The sequence below is a fragment of the Eleutherodactylus coqui genome, chromosome 5, assembly GCF_035609145.1.
Source record: "Eleutherodactylus coqui strain aEleCoq1 chromosome 5, aEleCoq1.hap1, whole genome shotgun sequence".
NCBI lineage: Eukaryota > Metazoa > Chordata > Amphibia > Anura > Eleutherodactylidae > Eleutherodactylus > Eleutherodactylus coqui.
In genome coordinates, this window is record NC_089841.1 from 139,411,018 (window position 1) to 139,429,938 (window position 18,921).

General features: G+C 42.3%; 1 protein-coding gene across 1 annotated transcript in view; it reads right to left on the reverse strand.

The window, feature by feature from the left end:
• Window positions 1-251: 251 nt before the first annotated feature.
• The window catches only part of MAPKAPK5 (MAPK activated protein kinase 5), a 51,984-nt gene continuing 33,314 nt past the window's right edge, over window positions 252-18,921 (reverse strand). Inside the window, exons 8-13 of the mRNA XM_066604909.1 lie at window positions 17,076-17,263; window positions 14,321-14,441; window positions 10,682-10,812; window positions 5,138-5,253; window positions 2,377-2,481; window positions 252-524 (exon numbers count right to left, since the gene is read on the reverse strand). Of these exons, the coding sequence (XP_066461006.1) occupies window positions 427-524; window positions 2,377-2,481; window positions 5,138-5,253; window positions 10,682-10,812; window positions 14,321-14,441; window positions 17,076-17,263 (759 nt within the window). The 3' untranslated portion in view covers window positions 252-426. The remainder of the gene's footprint in view (window positions 525-2,376; window positions 2,482-5,137; window positions 5,254-10,681; window positions 10,813-14,320; window positions 14,442-17,075; window positions 17,264-18,921) is intronic.

Genomic DNA, 18,921 nt, shown 5'->3' on the forward strand with positions numbered 1-18,921 from the left:
CTGCGACATATTGCTCAGCTGTAAGTTCTGGTCTTATCTGGTAGTAGAAGGATGGAGCAACTTGTGTATACAGCAGCCTGCTGACTATCTGGGGGCCACATATGGAGAGGGCTCATACCTTTATACTACAAAGCCATTTAAGCAGCTGTGTATTCCCTGCCAGGATTGTACCTATTAACAGTACAGTAGTGTGAAAAAGAAATGTCGAAAATCAGTTCAGAATTTTTCTAAATAAATTACAGTACCAATGATTTCATCTTAAATGCCTATCTACATTTATGTCATATGTTCAAGCACTGTGGAAATTCAGTGATATAATTTACATAAAACTATTTTACAGTTATTTAAGATGCAAGATTTCTTTTGTTTCTTAAAAAAAAAAAAAAAGTAAAAAGAAAAGAAAAGAAAAAAAAAAAAAAACTTTAGCTACTGCGAGTCTTCTGGAGAATTTGTTCGCTCCTCGATAACTTGTTTGACTATTTCTGCAAGTTTGAGGCGATCGACTTTATCTGCAAATCCTTGGCCTAAAATACAAAAGACAGTATGAAACACATGACTAGAACAAGGTTTGTATAAATGTCTTGTCTGGTGACCAGATGGCCCCACTTCAGTAACACTGCCTGCTTTAGAATAATACATTGAATTATGCATACCCCTCCAAAGGTGCCTGGGATTGTGGTGACAGATGATGTCACAGGACATTAGGTGACCACTGCAGCCAATGAGAGGGTGCAGCATCATGTGCCTGAACTCCTTGCATCATGGTGCGGGTGCCGATGCAGCGGTCACCTGATTTACGGTGACCTCATCTGTCACAAATCACCAGGACTGCAGCGGGCTACAGCGCTGGATCCCAGTGGCCGAGGGAGGGGTAAGTATACTTCAGTTTATTGTTTTAATGCAGGCATTACTATGGAAGTGAGCTTGTCTGATAACTAGACAACCAGTTTAAGGAAACCTGAATCGTTCTATGCAGGCAGAAATGACAGCTGGATGAGCTCCCGTATGCATCGGAGGAACCAAGAAGCCTCAGTCAAGGAACCTGTAGACTATGGGCAAACGCCAACTGCCTACCAAAGGAGGCCCCCATAGTCTCGCTCCTCGAAGGGGTTGTTAGACAACTTCACAAGGCATTGTCAGAATATAATTTCTAGGATTAGTGACCCCTTATTACTGTATGAGTGTGTCACCCAATAAATAGCTAGCTCATATGCATCATGCAAGGCATACAAGCTCAGCAGATCACACATAGGGTGCATGCACATGGCAAGGCTCTGTGTACGGAGCCATACAACCTCCCTCCACTGCCATACGGAATGTCAGAATTCATGTGCAATAAGATATTCTGCTAGTAAATACATACAGAGTCTGACAAAGCGTTCCAGTTTTTGTTGCAATAGAAGATTCATGTGGAACAGAAAAACATCTATAGGGTACATTCAGACGTAGCGGGAATGCTGTATGGTGTAATACAAGATAAGGAGGAGTACTGCAGCCGATACACAGCTGACTTCTGGTCTACATCCACACCAAAGGCTTTTATGCAGGAATACTGCAGCATTTCTGATACTTGTGAACATAACCGAAAGCTTCCATATAAAAATTGGAGGCATATGAAGGTAAAGGGACCTTTTAGGCCTCATGTCCACGGGCCCGCACGGTTTCCCCATGCAGAATCATGCAGCGGATTCCACCTGACCGGATGCATGCACCGTGCAGGCCGGATCTTCTTTCTTCTGCACGGCTGCTGCGCTTGGGACGCCAGCGGCATGCCGGATGCATGCACTGTGCGGTCTTTTCTTTTTTTAAACTCCTGCAGTCCCGCGGCACAGATGCAGTGACCGCTGTGTCTGTACTGCAGGTCCGGGCGGCTTCCATTGGATTCAGTGAAAGCTGCGGGAGCAGTCTGTGCAGGAAAACCGCACAAAAATGGAGTATGTTCCATTTGTCTTTCTGTGCGTGTGATCCGTGCGCCGGTAAAAATGACATCCGCAGGTATTTAATCACCTATGGGCACAGATTAAACGCGCAGGAGACCTGCATGGTTTTTAAAATTCCATTTTAGCCGTGGATACGAGGCCTCACACATGCAGGATATTTCTGAAAGACGCTTCTAAAGATGCAGCTTAATCTGCTGCTGTGGTTTTCTGCTTCATAACCAGCATGTATAAATGCAGATTCTGGTGCAGAGTCTTTAGGTGCATCTTGTAGACATGTGTGAAAGGTCTCTATGGCAGTCCTTTCTTATACAAAGCATGTATATGCACATTTCTGGGTATTAATAGGGAATAGTAAATGATGGCCGATTTGCTTTTGGTCAGCAGTTCTTAAAGTTTTGTGGAAAGCTCTAATCGTGTAAAGTTTAATTAATCTTACCATTCCAACTAAAAGTTTGTAACGCGTCTCTCAGCAATTTACAGTCCCTATTGTATTCCCAGGCTTCTAGCACAACTTCATTTAATTTTTCATCTTCATTTTCTCCTAAAAAAAAGATAATGATAAAAAAAAACGAGAAAGATAAATAAAATGTACGAAACTTCACTCTGTGCTGACAGCTTGAATCATTCTACATCAGGTTGCAGTAAACAGTGCGCTTAACTGGAAACAAGACTTCACAATACTTGCATGCCATTGGCTTTTTTTTGCCATGAGGGGTGTTCAATAAAAATAGTTACAAAAAAATGAACCCCTTGGAATTCCTTAGATTTTAACATTGATTACATAATAAAACGTGGCCTGATTGTTAGACAAGTCACAATTAGACAGAGATAATCTATGCGGAGTAACACGCAACCAGTTGGACTGTTCATGTCTTTTATTGAGCACTTTGAGTAAACAATCACAGTAGAGGAGAAAAGTAAATGAACCTCTGTGTTAAGGAGTTCTCCCAGAGCTAATTGGCAAAAGGTTTTAAATTAAAGAGGAGATTAGAACTGTGGGTTTCACAGTTGCTTTGCACATTAAATAAAGACACACAAAGTTTGGTTACTGACAAATCTGTTCTCAAGAAAGACTAGTTACCGTGAACCATGCTTCAAACAAATACCTCTCAGAAAACGTACAATAGAAACTAATGAAGATCAGTCTGTAAATATCCATGGTTAGACAAATTACTACAAGGATAATAAATTCAGGACTGCTGCTACTCCTAATGGGAGTGGACACCTTGTTAAGATCACTCCAACAGCACAACAGGAAGTCTCAAATGAGTAAAGGCAACATGCCTACAGACCACCACAAACTTCAAAAACCTCTGTTCACGTGTCCACTATCAGAAAAACACTGAACAAAAATTTGGTTCAAAAGGAAAGACACCACAAAGGCTGCTGTCAAAAAAAACCACTGCAACCCTGGTAAAATGTTCTAAAATAAATTGACAAAAGTGGAACGTTTTAGCACAAATGCAAAAGGCTTGGTTTGGAAGAAAAAACAAACACAACAAAAAAATACTACTACACAACACCTCATACCAACTCTCAAGCAGAGTGGAGGGGGCATCATCCATGTGGGTTTTTTTGCCACCTCACGGCCTTGTCACCTTACTATCATTGAGGGAACAATGAAGAAGCTATTTGATCGCCATCTACAGCTTGCAGTCTGTCACAGTCATTTAGAAAGTTATCAGGTCAGTGATTTCTAAGGGGTCTCGAAATATTTTACAGGAGAATATAAGGACAGTAGTCCATTACCTCAAGCTGAAGAGACATTGGGCGGTGCAACAAGACAATGACCCAAAGTACACAAGTACATTAGCTAAAGAATAGTTGAAAAGGATTTGCATTTTGGAATGACTAAAGACCCATTTACACACAAAGATGATCACTCAAAAGATGGCTTTTGAGTGATGATTTTGCATAAACTACTAATTGGTACTAATGCCTATTAGTAGCTTATTAATGTGTGTGAGCCACCAGGAGTTATAACAGCAGGTGGTCTGTTCCCTGAATAAATTCCCTTTGTTCTGCCGCGGGGCTGACAGCTGAGACAATGTAATCAGTGCTCCCCACGCAGAACAGTGTGCGGTCCGTCTTATCAGCTCCTCTGCCAAATGATGGATTTTATGCTGAACTGAAAATCATCATTTGGCAAAAAAGTGAAAGATGGGCACATTCACTTAAAATGATTATCGCTCAAAAGATGGCTTTTGAGTGAATTTTGAGCGATTGTGGTGTGTAAAAGGGCCTTAAGTCAGAGTCCTGGCTTAAACCCTATCAAAATTCTGTATTATGATGTGAAGAGGCCTGTGCATTCAAGGGATCACAGAAACATTGGTGAACTGAAACACATTTGCAGGGAAGAATGCTCCAAAAATTCCTCCTCAACATTGTGAAAATCTTATTTGCAGCTAGAGAAGTCGTTTGGTGGAGGCGAGATCTACAGATTATACTATTCAAGGATTAGCATACCTTCTCCCTGCACTGTGACTCTTTACTCACTGTGCTAAACAACAGACATGAATGATACGACTATTTCTGCATGTGTTTTGAATGCATTATATACATTTTAAGCATGTACAACACATTTAACTTCTGGAGGCGCAGTTCTCAAATTCAGTGAAACAAAAGGAACAATTATCCAATTCCAATTATATATTTATGAAAGCATCGACCCAATTTTGAAGAGAAACGGAATTCAATTCAAGGTAATTCAATTCAGCCACTAATGTTTGATGTCCTCTTCTTACAACTACAGAGCCGTTCTTCAAGCTGGTCTATCATGCCTGATCGGCAAACATCCAAAATGATCTCCGAGTTGCTCTTCACAATACCACTCTGGGATTTACCGACACCCTTGGGTACACAAATTTCCTGTGCTGACAAAAGCATTTCAATAAAAGTTTTCCATTTTTTAAAGAAATTCTGTGCCTATTTTTCATGTGTCGTAGCGTATCCAACCTATCCATTAAATGTCACACTTGAACTGCCAATTCTAGAATTATTATTTAGCGCATTGAACCATTTAACAAGGTGTGTGTTAATAGCTCGACTGCGTTGGTCTATAATTATTGTTTAAATACAATCAGGGCAGATTTAATTATATTCCAAAGGGTTCACTTACTTACTGTTCAAACAGTGTACCATATTTTTACGATACTCTTTAAAAGAAAAGAAGGTTTAGGTGTGTAAACAGGACGTACCGGCCTGCGGTAGTATACACTGTGCAATCACATCTCGCAGCTTTTCTAGAGCAACGTTAGAATCTTCGGTTCCGTTCTCGGGGTCTTGGATGTAAACATTATCCTTCGGCTTTGTCCTGAATCCAAAAAGCGGTAAATAAATGATCAGTACAATACAATATATCCAGTCCAGGCAAACACAGCAGAAGCACAGATCTCTGTTCCGGCTGAGGCTTCAGGCTACCTACTGATCAACTGTAACAAGCCTAGAAGCTGTAACAGGACAGCAGGGGCAGCTTTTCAGTCTCTGAATATAAACAATGAATTCTTCCATTCGTTGACATTAAGTAGAGATGCTTTAAAAAAAATGCAGGCTCGGGGGCGATCAGCTGATCGCTACAGGTGCAGTTCCTGCACCCAGGCCAAACAGCTAATACGACCAAGGGAAATTGTGGCATTGCATGGCAGCCAGATTACTAATATCATACAAGGATAGCTGATAGAGCAACTCTCCATTCTAATTCACAGAAGAGGGTTCAGTGCGACGTCAGTGCCTATTAGGACATATGGAGAGGGACTGTCTTTGTGAGACAAGCCCTTTAAAAACAACGACGATTTGAACCACAGTGTGTGTATACATATATATGGCGGTTTTATTTAGATAAAATTGGACAGCCTTTGCATTCTGCTTCTTACCACTGCAGTTTTAAAATGATGGTGATACGGTCTGAGGATTCTGACATTAACAATCAGATAGACCACCACCAAGGCTTAAAAAGGGGAGCCAAACACTGCAATCTACTAGCAGCAATTGACTAATTCAGCAGATGCTGTTTGATCCTAAAGTATATTCACAAATTGGCTGTAAAAAAACAAAACAAAAACAAGACATAACATGTGAATCAGGGGCATACCCAAGGGTCTATGGGCCAGGTGCAAAAAGTTCAGATTGGGCCCCCCCTTCCTACTGCTCCTCATAGCTGCCAGTTGTGGTCTGCCCAAATATATTCCCTACACGTGGAATATATTTAAGGCTCCTTCACACTGCGAGAAAAATTGCACGATTTTCTAGCGATGCAAGAGCGAGTGAAAACGCATGATTATGAAACCAATGGTTTCATTCTCATATGTGATCCTTTCACTCCTGCGATGCTGTATGTAGAAAAAAAACCTGCAGCATCTCCTTTCTTTTTGCGATATCGCCCATTGTGTTCAATGGGGCTGGCGGCAGCAGCGCCGACCCCACTGAAAGCAGTGGGAGAAGTTCGCGATCCCCTGCAGCAGCTGTGACAGCTGCACCAGGGGATTCCTTCAGCCCCGTGGTGATGTGAGGCTGTCGCATCCGGGGGTTTCCACATGTTTTCAGCCCGATGTCACTCTCGCCGGTGTGCAGGAGGCCTTAAGAGTACTTTTGTAACATGGCGAGCTTAGGGTGATCTCACATCTGCGCTGGGGATTTAGCTTTCCTGCTCTATTCGGGGAACAGGCAAGGGGAAACCCCACAGCTGAACAGTTCTGTCTCTGGATGGAACCGAACAGCACCAGGAAGACCTCATAGATTGACTATAATGGGGTCTGCCCGCTTTCCGCCAAGCTAGACGGCTTTTGGATGAAAGAAAAAGTGCTGCATGCTTTCGAGATTTTCACCGCATCTATGACGGGACTTCCGCAGATGTGAAGCCGCCTTCAATACAGCAGCTTAGCTCTAATGTACGTTCAAATAATGTGGTCACCATATAATAGATACCAGTTCAAAACAGTGATAGCCATTACATAGCGTTACTTCCAGTGATCACAGGTGACGTCTCCTAGCTGGGCCCAGACCGCCATGAACACTTCTAGCTGCAACGTGTGCGCATCCACACACTCTCCATCTTACCACTACCTCCTTTTTTCAGTGTCTCCCCATAGTAATAGTGCCTCTTTGTATCCCCAACACAGTAACTCTTCTCCTTTGTATTCCATCCCCCACGAGGTAATACTCTGTGCCTCTACAAACATAGTGCCCCCCACAAACCAAAAGTGACCCCTCAAATTCAAATAGTAATCATTCAGTGCCTTCATGTGCCAATTGTAACCCTTCTGCGCCTGGATACTCTGTAATAATTGGGCCACTATGAGCTTACATTCACACATAATAAAAATTGATGAGGATTTTCTGCAAGGAAAGTCTGCATGACCGATGCAGCTATGGATGCCGATCCGTGCCAGACTTGTGAATCCACAGCAGATTTCATCTGCACCATACAGTGTGGATTTTGATGAGGTTCTCCACCAAAATTTGCCACGTGTGATTGCACCCTTAGGGTATGTTTACATGGCGAATCCAGTCGTGGAATTTTCCGCACAGAATCCGTCTGTAAAACCAAGGCAGAAATGCACAAAAATCACAAATTTCTACCGCGGTTTTACAGGCGGATTCCATGTGGAAAACTAGGCCACAATAAAGAAGTGAGGGCACAGAAATTGTCACTATTAAAAGGTGCGAGTGCTCAGAGGGCCCAGTATTAAAACATTATTGCCACCGTGGCCCCCTCTGTGCCCCCACATTTTAAAAGCAGTAAGACATCTCTTTCCCCTGAAGCCCCACAGCACAAAACTCACATCCAAATCTCGTGCTGCTCCCGACTGCCCAGACTGTCTTTCACGAATGCGGCGCACACAGCGCTTCCTCTCACTGTCTAACGCTCAGTTCTCCCCCGGCCCTGGCGCTTCCTGCACAGAGATTGCACCGGGGAAGAAGCCAAGCTACATTACAGTGAGAAGCGCTGGCTGTGCTGCATCTGCCAGGTGAGGAGGAAAGACAGCAACTGTGCGGTATGAGGATCAAGGGTTAAGCGGCCACGGCTCTTATTGTGGTGGCTCCTGTTGCTTTTGCAAACCCTGCAGCTATGTCACTGATGTAAATACACATTTAGCTTTTGATTTTCATACAATTTATCAGGATGCTTATTTAACCCCTTAATGACACGGCCTATTTTGGCGTTGAGGACCAAACGATTTTTGGTATTTTTTCATCTCCATTTTTCAAAAGCCATAACTTTATTTTTCCGTCGACGCGGCTGTATAAAGGCTTGTCTTTTGCGCAGCGAACTGTTTTTATTGGTACCATTTTTTGCATACATAGACTATATTGTGAAACTTTTATTTTTTTTTTTTTATTATCGCAGGGAGAGAAAACGCATCAATTCTGCCATAGATTTTTTTTTTTAAGCGTTAATTATGCAGCATAAACGATACACTACATTTTTTCTGCGGGTCGGTACGGTTACAACAATACCAAAATTCTTATATTTCTTTAGGTTTTTTCACAATAAAAACCCTTTTTTGGAAATTATTTTCTCTAAAATCACTGCATTCAAAGTCCTATAACTTTTTTATTTTTCCATGGACGGAGCTCTGTGAGGGCTTATTTTTTGCGAGATGAGCTGTAGTTTTTATTGGTACCAATTTGGGGTACATACTTTTTTAAAAAAAAATCACTTATTTAATTAGCATTTTGCCTCAGTTTTTTAGCGTTTTTTTATTTTTTTAAACGCTTTTTGCCGTGCAGGATAAAAAGTGTTTTCAATTTGTTGTACGCGCCGTTACGGACGCGGCAATACGAAATATGTGGAATTTTTTATTTTTATGCTAATATGAGAAAGCATAAAAAAGGGGGTTTTAACTTTTTTTTAACATTTTTATTTTCTGTACTTTATCTTGCTCTTCTTTTTACACCATCTGTGTCACTCTGAGGGACTTACACTGCAGGACTGAAGATCGCTACGATAAGGCATGGCAGGACTTCTCTCCTGCCATGCCTTCTCACTTACTATAGCTATCACAGGCTATGGCAATACAGGACGCCAGTATCTGGCGTCCTGTTGCCATAGCAACCAGCCGAGCTCTCACGATTATATCGCGAGAGCTGGCTGAAGTCACAGAGGGAGCGCGCTCCCTCTGAATCTTTCCCTGCCGCGATCTACTTAGATCGCGCCAGGGAAGGGGTTAACAGCGGGTGGGCGTATCTCTGATGCCTCCCGCTGTTGCAGCGGGACACCGGCTACTAGTGACAGCCGGCTCCCACTGCGGCATAGCGCGAGATCTGCTATGATCTCGCGCTATCCCTATGACGTAAGGGTACGTCATTTTGCGGAAAGTACTCCGCTCCCATGACGTACCCTTACGTCATGGGGATGGAAGGGGTTAAAAAGGGAATACTCTACAACAATATTCACTTAAAAAAAAAAGCCTGAAATACCCGCTTTATGGTCGCTTGGGACCTGTCCATCAGCTGAAAGTCTTACCCGCTGGTCAGTGCAGTGGGCAGAACATGCGTTATCAGTAGTCAGAGGGAGGAGGGGCAGTGCCAGATTCACTCCGAATCATGCAGCACTGCCCTGATACATCCCGCTCAGGGCCATGAACAGGAAGTATAGGGGCAGAGCAGCCACTGATCTAAATGGGATTGAAGCGGACACTGCCCCTGCTTCATCTGACCACTGATGAAGCATGTCCATTCTGTCAGTACAGCAGGCAGGATGATCAGCTGATGAACAGAGGTCCCGGTCACCAACTACTGATGACCCATCCATAAGATAGGCCATCAGGGGAAAAAAGCCCAGAATACCCCTTTAAAGCTTTCATCACGTTGCTAACACACAAGGCTATTAATATTAGCCTTGATGTCTATAAGAATACTGAACGGTGAAGACAAATTGCAGCCATTTTTCAGTTCTGATTGATTTCAATGGCTTTGCACCAGGGACTAAAATCTTGTACTGGTGCTAAAGGAGCTGGGGCACTTAAAAGAGCACCAAAACGTCTTTATTTGTAGAATCAGTTTGGGTCCATGCTTAAAACTTTTCATATGAAATTTCAGAACAAGCTGTTATGTTTGTGTACATGAGGCATAACACCATTTGACTATTATAACACGTGTGTATATAGTATGTACACCAGTTTTCCCTGCTACATGTGCTTCTCAGATTTTTCTGAGCAAGTGAGTAGAGACTAGCTGTAAGGAGGTCTCCCACAGACTGCACACAGAGAAGAGGAGATCCTGCTCCTAGTCACTACACATCACACACAGAAGCAGCATGGAGGACATTATAGAACAAGACTAAGCAGTGAAGCTGTGATTCCAGCACAGAGGTGAGATGAAACACTGACTAAAAGCTAGAATCACATTTCTGTTTGAGCCCATTTCTGTCCCCTTCTAGCAGCTTCATAGACTTCTTTGGGTAGCATTCGACAGCGTCAAGTAACACCCCAGGCTCACTTTCTGTAATTCATCTCTGTTTTTGTGCTGCTAGAGATGGATTTCACATAAAAACAAGCAGTCGACAGCAAATTGCAAGGAAGTGAGATCCCTATTGTCCAACACTTTAAAGCCATTTTTAGCATAAAAATATCATCTTAGGTAAATAACGCCATTTTCACTTTTGCTAGTCATCATATTAGCTGTCACATAAGCAGAAGCTGAAATAACAATTTAAGAGCTAAATATTCATGACATATCAGAAAAGAACGCAGGTTGGATTTGCCCTTTAAAGTTCCAAAATAAAGTAGGTGAATATTTACCCCAAAAGTTTTCTTTTCCGCAGAATGGGATTATTGACGATATTTAATGGTTTCAAGTTTACGTTGAGATCTTGAATTCTCATGTTGGCAAGCTGCTCGGCATGGGCTTGTTGTATCCCAGCAACCATAGCCTGCAATGGAAAGTGTCACACATTTTAATTAGTTCCTCTGGCACTCTCCAAAGACGAAAACCAGTCTCCAAAGTGGAGGCCAGTGGATGAGGCTTTAATGAGATATTGTGCTGACATGTGCAGAACATGTGTCCCTTCTACACCACCATGCAAATAGGAACACAAAAACCTCCAAGTGCTTCTAAAAGTCAAGGTTTTCTTTTTGGAGGTATTCTTTTATGTACGGAGGACTGGCAAACCTTTCTGTTAACGACGCAGGAGCAGGAATGCGCCTAATATATGAAGAGGTGTGCCCGCCTCATATCAGGCGCATACTATGCCAGTGGAACTAATAAGACTGGCGTTTAAATTAAAACCTTTAGGAGGAAATTTATTAAGACCGAACTTCAAAGACGACCTGTCACCTCTAATGTGTCGGTTTTTAGTAAATCCTTGCATTCCTGATGAAATATCAGTTCTGAAGCATCTTGCCTCATAAGTTTTTGTTGTGCTGTTCTCCAACTGGTAACACAGTTGTCAATTTATTCATCAATGTCTAGGAGGAACAACAAAGAAGCGGCACAACAGAATGTCATGTAGAAAGAGGAGTTGTTACTTGAAGAATGCAAGTAAGTCAGGAGTGGTGACAGGTGGTCTTCAAGACATAAAGGTTGAATGAAGATTCTTTTTCAGAACTTTCCAGTATTTCCACATCTTATAATGTCTGTATAGTACAGCTGGATATCTGCGTGTATGACAACTGAAATGAATGAGATGTAATTTAGAGAAATCTCAGACTATCACAGTCTCCAGGAGATTATGGAGTATGGCCGCTTACCCAGAGACTATATGGGGATATGCATACAGAAGGTGTTGTTACTCTGCCTTACCTCTAGGAGTACAATTTATTTTATTTGATTTTTTTCAGAGAGCGTGTTTTGGTAAATACTTCTATTGCCCATGAAATAATTCTGGAGCATCTTTTCTTATAACTCTGCATTGGGCTGTTCCCACTCCTAAAACTGAATGATTATGTTCACAACTCGGCATTACCGGCTGTGGGGGTCTCTAAAATACAGGGTGGAGCGCTGTAATTTGCTAATTTGGGAGTGAAATAAAATAATGAACTTGTAAAAACTTTATTTTATATTTTATTTACATTGAACAGTAGTGGAATTTACAAATTATTTGGTTTTAAATATTGTATCTGGCAAATGTTGACCTTCGCTATCCACACACTGCTGCATACGTTTTCTGAAGTTCTCATGCACTCTTTCAAGCATGTCGACTGGTATTCTGGCAATCTCAGCGTCAATATTGTTCCTTAGGTCTTCCAGGGTGTTGGGACGGTTGCAATACAGATGTTCGTCGTGTAACATAATCCCGTGCTGACAATTGTTCGACCACGCACATTTTATACGGGTGAAAATTCAGTTCACTATGAAGAATCCGGTGGAGAGAACGTCTTGAAATGCCAAGAGCAAGTGCTTGCTTCCGAGCAGAGCGTTTCGGAGATTGCAATACTGCTGCTCTAACTCGTTCGATGTTCGTAGCGAAGGTCAACATTTGCCAGATACAATATTTAAAACCAAATAATTTGTAAATTCCACTACTGTTCAATGTAAATAAAATATAAAATAAAGTTTTTACAAGTTCATTATTTTTTTATTTCACTCCCAAATTAGCAAATTACCGCGCTCCACCCTGTATAAGTATTCACTAGAAACAAACATGTCAGGAGTCGTGACAGGTTCTTCTTTAACCCCTTAAGAATGTGGCCCCTTCCCCCCCCCCTCCTCCTCCTCACCCTAATTTTGTTTTTTCCTCCCCACTTTTAAAAAATCCTAACCCTTTTATTTATCCATCGACGTAGATGTCTGAGGCCGGCTTCCTTGCAGGCGGAGTAGCATTTTTCAATGGTACTATGTAATAAACTATATAGTGTACTGAAAAGGTAATGCCCCATCTTTGAGGGGGCGGAGGGAGATCTTGTTTGTGGAGCAAAAGTGATATGATGTCTTTATTCTACAGTCAGTATGATTACTTTGATACCAAATTTATAGTTTTGCTATACTACTTTAAAAAATGCCGCCATCTTCTGATTGACGTAACTTTTTTATTTTTCCGTCGACATAGTTGTCCACAAGCTTGTTTTTTGTGGGACGTCCTGTACTTTCTATGGATACCATTTAGAGTACATATGACTGATTGCTTTTACTATTCTTACTTTTTTTTTTTAAATTTCACAACGTTCACTGTGAGGGATAAATCCTGCGTTACTTTTATGGATGCAGCGATACCAGATATGTTTTGGGTTTGTTTTTTTTTATTTAGATTTTTTTTTTAAATTATGAATATGGCAAGAAGGTTTCTTTTTTTTTACATTACTTTTTTTTAATTATTAAAAAACTGATTTTTCCATTTTTATTTTTTATGTTTTTAGTCTCCATAGAGGGCAAGAACATGCAATGGTTTGATCGCTTCTGCAGTATGATGCAATGCCATAATATTAAATTATACAGTGATCTGACAGGCAATCTAGCAAGCCATGCCACAGGCATGGCTTGATAGGCAGTCTGTAAATAGCAGCCCTTGGGGCCATGGCAAACACATGGCACCCCGCCATCTCATCACGGAGAGCTTTTCGGGACCCCCAAACATTGATCGGGGCATTTACGGTAAAAGCCACTATCAGTATTGAAAGAGTCAACATCTCCAATCCGTGGTGCTTCTGATAGCAGCTACTGCTGCAAATGTCAGCTGTAAGAAACACCCGGCACCTGCATTGTATGAAGGATGCAATGCGGCACCCGCATTTTTAGGGATTTAACCCTCTAAGGCTCCAGGACGTACAGTTACGTCATGGAGGTTCGGGGTTTGTATGGAGGGGGATCAACCCACGATCCCCCTCCATACAAACCCTGAACCTCCATGAGGTAACTGTACGTCCTGGAGCCTTAGAGGGTTAAATCCCTAAAAATAGAAGCTCTGCAAAAATGGTTTATTAGGCCATTTTACCCATGTGATTATATTAAAGCATTGCACAATACCATGCTAAGAAATTAAACACAATGGACAGTAATGGTCTGTTGGGTGAGGGCCCCACATCGAACACTAGAATGGAAATTGAGGGTTGTGCATATACTACATTACTACAATCCACCCCACAGACGTTTAATGGAGCGGCAGAGCCCAGAGTGACGATTGCTTCATTCACATTCCTCCTCACTGTTAATGCGGCCAGGAGGAATCTTCTGGTGGGGAGGGAGGACCCATGTTCTAGTGATTGGTGGGGGGCCAACAGGGATCACATATTTGTCACCCGTCCTGCAGATAGCTGATAAATGTCAACAATGGAACAACGCCTTTACACCTTCCATCTATATCAGACACTCAACGTGATCAGGAGACAAATTTAACTACATTGTAAAATTACTGTTTGGATAAATAGCAAATGCTTTGCTGGCCGAGTATAGACAATAGCAGCAACTATACAATCTGTACAACGAGAAAAGAATCCAATTACAACCTTATCCATCATCATCTGTGCAGATGGCAAAATGTTGTCCAGAGCTTCAGTCGAGTTCAGCCAAGGGTGGTCTAGAACTCCTTCAATGGTGAGACGCTCCTCGGGTTTAACCTTCAAGAGCCTGGATGGTGAAACAGGTTTAGACACGATCATCAATCATGTGAAAAAAGAACGCTACTAACATGTGAGAGGAAGAAAGCACCAAATGTGTCACAAGTGAATACATAACAGCTGCATCATATCAGCACATGAAGTTTCCAGACTCTCAGCAATCATCCTCATCGCAAATTGAATCTCTGAAAAGCATTTCTGCACTCATAAAAACTAAATACATAGTACTTGTGTAACTTGCCATACATAACAATAAAAAGCCATGAATAGAACATTTTCCTAGCTAGAAGTTTACAGGGGGTTGTAACAGAATGAACTTTCATTGCCGCTGAGACCCCCACCAATCCTGAGAATAGGAGTCCCATCCATGAACCCCAAATCTCGTCATTACGGGCCCGCTGCACTCACCCGCACTGGTAGGTGGTTGCATATGTGCAGCGCTTCCCCAGTCATTTCAAATGGGGCTGCCAGAAACAGCCAAGTACAAGCACTCTGCTGCCTCTTGCAGTCCCACTAAGGATGAATGGAGCGGCACTGCGCATGTGCGACCACTGCTCCGTTCAATCTACTCCTCACTGTAAATGGTGCAGCAAGCCCGCAGTGAGGAGGAGGGAGGGCGCAGAATTCTGGTTCTTGGTATCCGTGGGAGACTCCCCCCCCCCCCCAATCAATCAGACTTTTCACCTATCCTACTGAAAGGCGACAAAGTCTATTTTGGTATAACCCCTTTACGTTATCACCTATCTACAGGATGTAAAAAAAAAAAACTAGTTGGTCACTGGGGTCCAACCGCCAGGACCACAGCTTATGTGAACGGGAATCTAGAGCATCCCTGAATGGAGAAATGGTCATGTGTTGGCACCAGTGCTCCAATGATTTCAATGGGAAACCCAGAGATAATCAGGAACTTTAGCTTAGCTGTCTCTGGCACACCCACTGAAAAGGATGAAGCGGTTGTGCGCATGCATGACCAACGCTCCCATTCTATCAGGGTAGCTCTGGATCACCAACAATCTGCTGATTAACCCCTTTCCTGTGGTTAGTGCATAATTTAAATTTTGTGAGACTACCCCTGTAAGGTTGGAGCTAAAGGCCACCGTACCTCCGGCTACGTGTAGTGCCATGATCCCACACTAGCTAGCCACATTACAGTTAGGTTTCTTTCACTCTGCGCTTCTTCTATTCAGCACAGGCTCCAGTATGGGCTGTCATCTATGCAGAAAACTGCACAGGTACAGACCATGGGGGTCAATATGCGAAAACAGAAACTCCTTTGGTCTCCCTTTCACATAGTTTCCATCCCTGTCAGACTTTTAAACTAAATAAAAAAGCACCATCCTCATCCCAAATAACCTTCTGTATTAATATAAACTGATATTTTGGCCCTTCCCCACTTCTAGATATCTGCATTAAAGAAAGCACCTCTACTACTGAAGTGCACATATATGAACAACCTAGAATGACTGCTATACAGTGAGGTTAATGTCAGGGATACCTCCACTATTCCTGGATTTTATCACAGAACAATGGATATGGAAATTTGTTTATCAATTATTATTATGCATGGAAATGCAGAGACTTGTCAAGCGCAAATTGAAGATGAGAACATTGAGGGGTGTTATCTGGGGACTATTTTTTTTGTTGCTAAATAAAGCTGCCCGGTATACTATAGAAAATTAAAATAAAAAAAAATAACCCTCCACCCCCCCCAGCAGCTGCTGCTCGTCTGGTACTTGGTCCCTGCTGCCCGTTACTTCTGGGTGCAGGGAGCCAGCGATGAGGTTACCGACACCAGGGCCATGTGACCATTGCAGCTAATTATTTTAGACAGTGATTAGTTGCAGCAATCACGACTCAAGGCCCATTTATACGAAACTACTCTCGTTTGAACGAATGAACGACACAACCTTTTTGCTTTCAGATTTTGAGCGTTTACACGTAAAGATAATTATTGTTTGAAATATTCGCCATGTCCCTCATTAGCTATAGTATGTGACAATGGCAAAAAGTTCAGCCCCCCCCTGATATGTTGTGTGTATTATGAACCATTATGTTTCATTGCATTTTAATGTCACACCTGGCTATAATTATCATACAGGAACACACACACTTTGTTTGGCATGCTTTAAAAAGGCATATGTAGCCCAAAAGTTGCATTATTGGAGTAAAGATTTCTTAAACTACTATTTTCAGTGTGTGCAGCAGATGACCTTTTCTTTTTGGTATCCATTGGTTAGAATGGGCAGGACTGAACAAGTCCACCAACCAATAAGCAGCAGTGTTGAAAGCTGAGGGATGCTACTCCAACGGTCTAATTTTAACAGAACTTGTCATCAAGATCATGCTTAACTAACAGAGGTGAGCATAACGTGGTGACAGGTCCGATGATCAAAGCCAGCCATGTTCAACTCTGCCACGTGTTATGTGCCAGGCGGAGGTGTCCACTGGGCAGCTCTACTCTGGAAGTTAACCACGATTGACAAGTCTCCTCATATGTACAGATATAGAGGGACAACAATAATCAGAGTAAGCTGGGCAGCTAGTCCAGAACTCTGTCAAATCCAGATATTTGTATTTCTATTATTCTCTAATCAGCGTTACCACCACATATTTACAGTAAGGAGAAGCAAGCACTAAAACTTACTTTCTGACAATGTCTTTTGCCATTTCAGATATCTGGCTCCATTCTTCCTCGGGGAACTCAAAGCTTCCTGTCATTATTTTCTTCCTCATGTCCTTTGGGATAGTCCGACTGTGATGCTTGGAGTAAAAGGGAGGATAGCCACAGAGCATCACATAGATAATGACACCTAAGGACCACAAGTCACAGCTCTGGGAGAGACAACCATAGAATACACATATAAACTCTGTTATAGCAACGATCATTCCTGCGAATTTCCCAGTACCTTAGTGCTGCATAAAGAACATAGTACCACATATTGTAAGCAGACTTATCATGTTACAGGGGCATCGGTAATCTAACAAACCTAAAAAATAGCTACATTGTCTTGTTTTGGGTAACAGCCTGACCAAAAATAAAATAAAGGTTGTTTTTCACACCTATAGAGATCTTATTCAACAAACTTGTTTGTTCTAATGCATCTAAAATGAAAAATAAAAGCATCTTTGCAATAGGTCTCAATTCACATACCACTATTTTGTGTCTAGAGCTACTATGTATCTACATGGTAACAGACTACAACAATGTATAGTTTGATCCTGCGATCATACCACTTTCCATCTGTCCCCTATACTTCTGACTATATAATATGGCTTAGTTTTTTTTAGTTTTAGATACATTGCAACAAAAAACAGGATGCAAAGGTGGACGTAGCCTTTCAAAGGGGTTGTCCCACTTCTAACAGTTGCAGAAAGCAGACAGCTCTATACATCGTGCAGAGGCTTGGGCTGGTACTGCAGGCGTCCAATTCACTTCAATGTAAAGAGCGGTCTGCTTCCTGCAGAAGAAACAGCTGGAAGTCAGACAAGCCCGTAAAGACTGTTTTGGCATGGCCACTATTATCGCAGGAGTTTTGTCTGCTGCGAGACAAACAACTTGCAAAAAAATAGAAACCATTGTTTGCAATGGGTCTATTTACATGGGTGATTTTTCTCCTACACAAGAGTAGTATATGCAAATGTGCCATATCCTACACAGCACATAGACGGATGTCAGTGTGCTGTGGGATGCAAGTCGCGCCCGACAATCTCGGGTCTTAAGGCCCCTTTACACGGTCTGACAGTCTTTTAAGCGACTGCACGAGTCCTGACGTCACCGCTAAGGTCGTCAGCGCACTTGCAGAGCATTTAAACTGAAAGTCTTGCACCCAACTCACGGGCTTCTTGTTTAGTGCTTCACCTTGTATGGTAAGCGCTGAGTGGGGAGCATTTATACAGGATGAGAAGTCAGCGAGCCAAAGAGGTTTATTAAGCTGATGGAAAAGTCGGCTTAAGTAACCGCGAATGACTAGTGAGCGATTTGTTCACATTCACATTGAACGATTTCCTCAAATTCCTTCATTTGAACGAATTTTGAGTGATAATCATTACATGTAAATGGGCTTTTATAGTCTTAAGATGAAGTAGACTTCTGATGTTAGAAACAAGAAAGCCAACAAGGAAAGTTAAATATTTACTTTGCTTCCCAAAAAGCCTCACTGGTTATATAAGACATTTTCCCACCTGCTTGAGGATTACCACATACAGTAAGTTCCTAAGTTCGAGAAGTAGAAAGATAGTAGAAATACTATTGTTCACCTATCAACAGGATAGGCCATCAATAGTTGATTGGATGGGGTCCGTTGCTCAGGACGCTGATTGATCAACTGTGCGAGCACATGCCATCAGCGCCGCAATAACAGAGGTCTGTGCAGAAGCCTCCTCGTCGACCTTCCATGTAGTGTCCGTCGCCTGTAACTGCAGGCACGGCTTGTGTTGATTTCAATGAGAGTCGTGCCTGCAGTTACCAGCGCCGGCCACTACATGGGAGG